Consider the following 6,000-nt stretch of genomic DNA (forward strand, 5'->3'; position numbering starts at 1 on the left):
CAACTGGGAGATTTTGTTCAGTTTCCTAAAGTCATTACAAAAATGCGTGGTGCCATCTGGTTTTGGTACCAGAACTATGGGGCTGGACCACTGGCTGTAGGATTCTTCAATAATGCCCATCTTCAACATCTTGTGCACCTCTGCTTTGATTTCCTCCCTTTTGGCAGCGGGGACCCGATAAGGTCTCATTGTTACATGGGCCCCAGGATTGGTAATGATGTGGTGAACGGCTTCTGACGTTCGACCAGGCTTTTCTGAAAACACATCTTGGTTCCGGGCAATCATGTCAAGGACTTCCATTCTCTGGGCTGGTGTTAGTTCAGGTCCTACCTTTACCTGTACTCCAGACTCAGCTGGAGAGTGGTTCTCCTCCTCCCTTTGGCCCACTAGACAGGCCTCTCTTTCCTGCCAGGGCTTCAGGAGGTTAATATGATATATCTGTTCTTGCTTCCATCTCCCAGGTTGGCGTATCTTATAATTTACCTCCCCAACTGGCTCGATGACTTCATACGGACGCTGCCATTGGGCCAGCAGCTTACTTTCATTAATGGGGACTAACACTATAACCCAGTCTCCAGGTTGAAATCGTTGTAACCTGGCCTGGCGGTTGTAATAGATCCTTTGGGCCTCCTGAGCTTCTTCCATGTGTCTCCTCACCATATGGGGTGACTTGAGCTATGCGGTCCCTCATCTGCATCACATAGTCTACTATGTTCTTCCCCCTGCTTGGCTCTTCCTCCCAGCTCTCCTTGGCGATGTCTAGTATACCTTGGGGGTGGCACCCATACAGTAACTCAAAGGGGGAGAACCCGGTGGATGCTTGAGGTACTTCCCGGATAGCAAACATGAGGTAGGGTAATAGCAGGTCCCAGTCCTTTCCATCTTTGCTCACGACCTTCTTAATTGTTGCCTTCAGAGTACGATTAAACCTTTCCACCAGGCCATCAGTCTGAGGATGATACACCAAGGTCCTCAGAGTCTGTACATGGAGCAGTGTACAAAGGTCCTTCATCAGTTGAGACATGAACAGGGTGCCTTGATCAGTCAGGATTTCCTTCAGGATACCGACCTGAGCAAATATTTCCACCAGTGCTTTGGCAATGTTCTTGGAGGCTATATTTCAGAGAGGCATGGCTTCAGGGTATCTTGTGGCATAGTCAAGGATCACCAAGATATACTGGTGTCCTCTGGCAGTCTTATCCAGTGGACCCACTAGGTCCATTGCAATCCGTTCGAAAGGAACCTCTATAATAGGTAAAGGTAGCAGGAGGGCCTTTAAATGGGGCTGAGGACTGTGGAGCTGGCACTCTGGGCAGGAGACACAGAACTGGCGGACATCTTCATGTATCCCGGGCCAGTAAAATGGGTGCAAAATCTGCGCCTTTGTCTTCTCCACCCCCAGGTGTGCCCCGAAGAGGTGGCTGTGGGCCAGGTCCATAATGGCCCGCTGATGTTTCCGGGGTGCCAGGAGCTGGTGTACCTCTTGCCCTTCAATCTGCGTGACGCAGTACAGCAGATCCCTTTTCATGATAAAATAGGGGCCAGGGCCACGTGCCTTGCCCTCTACCGGTACCCCATCAATCTCCACCACCTCCCTTCTGATATTTGTGTATCAGGGGTCCTTTGCTTGATCACACCCAAACATCGCTCTCCCTAGGCCAGCCAGTTCAAGGGAGGGAACCCCCTCTGGCCCCGGCATTGGTCCTGTTGGGTTGGTGTCGGTGCTGGCCTTTGCCTCTTCCCCAGCCTCTGTTGCTCTTTCCTTTGGCAATTCAGGGTCTCCTCTACCCTGAATGACTTTACTTTCTCCTTGGGCATCATGAGGGCACCGATTCGCGCAGGCCAGCCTTTGAGCCTGTATCAGGATACGTGTACCTATTTCCTTAGCCACTCGCCTCTGCCTCTTTGACTTCTGGTCCCTCCCTGGGCTGGAACACAATTCTTGGGCCAGTTCTGGGAATACTAGGGTATGTCGCTGTTCCGCTTCTACCTCCCTGTGATGGGGAAGCTCCCCTGATCCCTGCTCTTCAAGGGGGAGCAGGCCACTAAACCCTGGGAAGTCCCGTCCAATCAATACCGGATAGGATAGGTGTGGGACCACTCCAGTTTGCACCTGAGTGCTGGACCCCTGAATGTGTATCCTCACCCTTGCAATGGGGTAAAAGTTCACTGTCCCATGGACACAAGTCACCCCTGTGCATTTCCCTGGTAATAGCTGCTCAGGCCTGACTAGGTTCCTAGAAACTAGGGTAACAGCACTCCCTGAATCTACTAGCGCCAAAGTCTCCTTTCCTTCCACCTGTATGGGGCGGTTGTACTTGTGGGGAGTACCCACTACCCCCACTAGATCAAGCAGGGCACAGGGGTCTGACCAGTCCCCAAGGTTACACTGCATTGGCTCCTCTTGTTTGGGGCACTGGGTGGCTATGTGTCCCATCTCCCCGCACCTATAGCATCTGTAGGTTCGCCTAGAACCCCGGGGAAAATGGGGTTGAGCATTAGGGTCAGGTGGCTGCGGCTCCTTTCCTCCTGTCTCTTATACCTGCAGCCCTCTAGCCCCCTCCTTTCCCTCTCCAGGGTCCAGCGGGTTCTTGGGTCCAGCTCCCAGTAATACTCGAGCTGGTGGCCTTCCTTTAGGAGTAGGCCTGGTGTCCAGGCGAGTGCGAGCCAGCCCTTTCACTGCTAGCCAGCGCTCTACCAGAGCAACTGCTTCGTCGTATGTAGTGGGGTCGTGTTGGCCCACACACTCCCGGAGGGCCGGGGGTAACTTCCTCATGAATTGGTCTATCACTAGGATTTCCAACATGTCCTCAGTAGTATGGGCCTCAGGGCGCAGCCATTTCTGGGCAAGATGGACTAGTTCAAAAAGCTGAGCCCTCGGTGGCTTACTTCGTGATATTCCCAGGCATGGTACTTCTGGGCCCGGGCTGCTGGAGTCGCCCCCAGTTGCGCCAGAATCTCTTCCCTGAGCCTAGGCTAGGTATTGGCGTATTCTGCTGGCAAGTCGTAGTAGGCCCTCTGGGCAACCCCACAAAGAAATGGAGCCAGGATACTGGCCCCTTGCTCCTCTGGCCAGGCTTCTCGCTGTGCCGTTCTCTCAAGTGCAAGGAGGTAGGCCTCCACATCATCTCCTGGTGCCATCTTGGGGAGACAGCCTGCAGCCCTCAGGGTCCTCAGCCCCTCACTCCCAGGGGTTCAACCCGCCAGCTCCTGAAGCTGGTCAATCACCTCTCTGAGGAGGGTCTGATCTGCAGCAGCTTGGTCGATTAGGAGTCTGTTAGTTTCCTGCTGCATCCGGTTGGCCTCCTGCTGAGTCACTGTAGCGTGAACTAACGCCCTCACTAGCTCCTCCATTTTGAGATATCCTAACACCCACCCAAGTGCTCTTTTTTTTTTTGGTGTTTTTTGTTTTGTTTTGTTTTTTTGGTGTTCTTTTTGTTCCCCTTTTTCTCTTTGTTTACCCTGTGTGGTTACTATTAGCTGCCACGCAGTGCTATCCCACCGCTAGCACCAGTGTGACAAAGTCCCTTGTCAGCCCCTGTGGGTCCCTGCGCTTCCTGGCGGTTCTCTGTTGTGCCTCAGAGACTCACGGAGACCCCTTATCTGCTCAGGCCTTTCCAAAGGCAGGAGTCTCCGCTTAATGAGCCATCCTCATCACAGGCAAGTCCAGAGTGGGGAGGATAAAGCCAGTCCCCTTGCAGGCCCACGCCTGCTCCAGTGGAGTAATCCCTCTGGGGAAGGGTGGAGGGAGTCCAAACCCGCCCTCTACCCTGGACTCCATCCCAGGGTCTCTACGAGGACAAGAGGCAACTGGCAGGGCCTCTACCCCTGCCCCAAAGTAGCAACCTCACCCTGGGCCACTTCATCCACCACTTCCCCGTGGTACCTTCTCGCTCGCTCGCTCGCTCGCTCACTCACTCACTCACTCACTCTACTCTACTCTGCTCTGCTCCGCTCCGCTCCGCTCCGCTCCTCCAGTGCGCCTTCCAAAAACCTTCCCCCCTCCTACCAAACGGGGAGCCTTTTATAGGGAGCGCAGGGCCCAGCTGGCCAATGAGGGCTTGGGCCTACTCAGGGAACAAAAAACATTGGCCCACAATCCAGTATACCATCCTTCTAGTAGGTTCCTGAAGCTTCCAGGTAGGGGTCTGCCACAGTAGGATTTTACAAAGTACTAAGCAGAGAAAGTGGGGCTGAAGTCACATTCTCCAGCCTATTGGTAAGCAACAAGACTGCAATGCAAAGACACAGTCCAACAGTTCAAACAGTATACATTGTCTCTATGTGCTCCTTATTCTGGGTGTAAGGGCTATCAGGATCTGTTAGTTGCAGATCCCATGGTACTTGGTCTAGTCTGCCTCCAAATCTCTTTTAGATGCTGACCAGCCTGGGTCAACAAGGAACTCCACAGGCCAGTTCTCCATGCTAAAATGAAATATCTTCCATTTTGTTAATTTAAACCTCAGCTTAGCAAAACCATAGTACTTATGCACATGTTTAAAGTTAGATGTGTTACTCAAGTGCGTTGCTGAAGCAGGGCATTAGAATTTTTTTTCGTGAAAAAATTTATATCAGGATAGGTCAAATAAGGTTACATTTTTCTTGTAGTAGGAATGTGTATAAGGTATTTTGTAAAGCAGAATTTTACCGAAAGTATAAGATGAAGCCAAAATATTTTTAGATAAATAAAATGTCTATTATGCTTTACTTAAGTTATCACAAGTTATGGAATCAACTTGCTTGGACTCTAGTCTTGAAAATCAGCACAATCTAGAAGCAGATTGTAATTCCTATCCAGTGTCTTCTTCAGTTTCCTCGTTCTCTAATTACAAACAATCTCCTGAACAAAATCTTGTGACAAACTTATCATGCAGTCCTTGGGAACTGGCCTATGAAGAGAAACAGAGCAAACAGGTTTGACATGTCATTTTAGAGAAATTGTATTAAATGAAATGTTTTCTTTTGGCATAGTGATTAGTGCAAACACTATTTAGAGGTTAGTTAGGAAATTAAGTCAGCCTAATTTTTATGAACATGCAGAACTTTGTCTCCTTACTCATGAATACATAATAATGTAAAAGCTAAACAAACTCTATGCACTTGATCTTGCTGATGTCCTTGGTGTCTGTCTGGTAACATGGCGCTGATGTTCCTATTTCCTGCACCTGCAGTGAAATTCAGGCTACGTCTACACTACGAGATAAATTTGAATTTATTAAAATCAATTTTGTAACACTAGGTTTTATAACTTCTAAGTTGACTATCCTTACCTCCCCATGGATTTGATTTATTGCTGCCACTCTGAATCACCAAACAGCGACGGTTGCAGGAGTCCATTGTGGGAACCTATCTACAGTTCCCTCAGCCCCATAGCATTCTGGGTATTTTCTCTGGTTCAATATGGGGGAAAAATGCCCCTCTCATGCTTGTGGGTATGTAATGTCATCTTCCCACATTGGATTGCCCCCATTCCCCTCCCATGGAAAGCAAACAGCCATTTTTCCAGAAGGAAAGAAGGAAAAATAGGGAATCACAAAGACACACATTACATACAGTGGTCTGGGATCACCCAGATAACTATTCGATGTCAACTGGTCCTTCAGATACTTTTCCTCCCTTGAAACCACAGTATGGTAAGACCTGTCTTAAGGAAGCCATTTGATAAGGAATTTGCCAAAAGAAACAAAGATTAGAAAGAAAGCATCTACAAAGATGACCAACTTAATTCAGTTATAAAAGCAAGAGATTTCAGTTATCAAAGATTTTACAAAAAGCAGCTGATGTCTGTGTCTTCTCAACTGGACCTCCAGCCACTGTCTCCTCACCCTTGATTCCAGAAACATCATCCCTGAAAATATTGCAGGAACAATGCAAGGCTTGAAGAAAGAGAAGGCTAGAAAAGGTTAAAAAAAGATTTTGGACTTCCCACTACACTACACAGAGTCATCCAACACAGGGGATGGAGCTCGCCAAATTTCAACACGCAGTGTTGCCCAGGTG

The 6,000-nt window shown here is 49.3% G+C and overlaps 1 protein-coding gene across 1 annotated transcript in view; it reads left to right on the forward strand.

Moving 5' to 3' along the window:
- Positions 1 to 6,000, forward strand: part of REDIC1 (regulator of DNA class I crossover intermediates 1) — a 48,359-nt gene that overhangs the window by 22,563 nt on the left and 19,796 nt on the right. The window contains exon 6 of the mRNA XM_074984138.1: positions 4,714 to 4,914. Coding sequence (XP_074840239.1) covers positions 4,714 to 4,914 — 201 coding nt within the window. The remainder of the gene's footprint in view (positions 1 to 4,713; positions 4,915 to 6,000) is intronic.

The sequence above is a fragment of the Carettochelys insculpta genome, chromosome 1 (genome assembly GCF_033958435.1).
Source record: "Carettochelys insculpta isolate YL-2023 chromosome 1, ASM3395843v1, whole genome shotgun sequence".
Classification (NCBI taxonomy): domain Eukaryota; kingdom Metazoa; phylum Chordata; order Testudines; family Carettochelyidae; genus Carettochelys; species Carettochelys insculpta.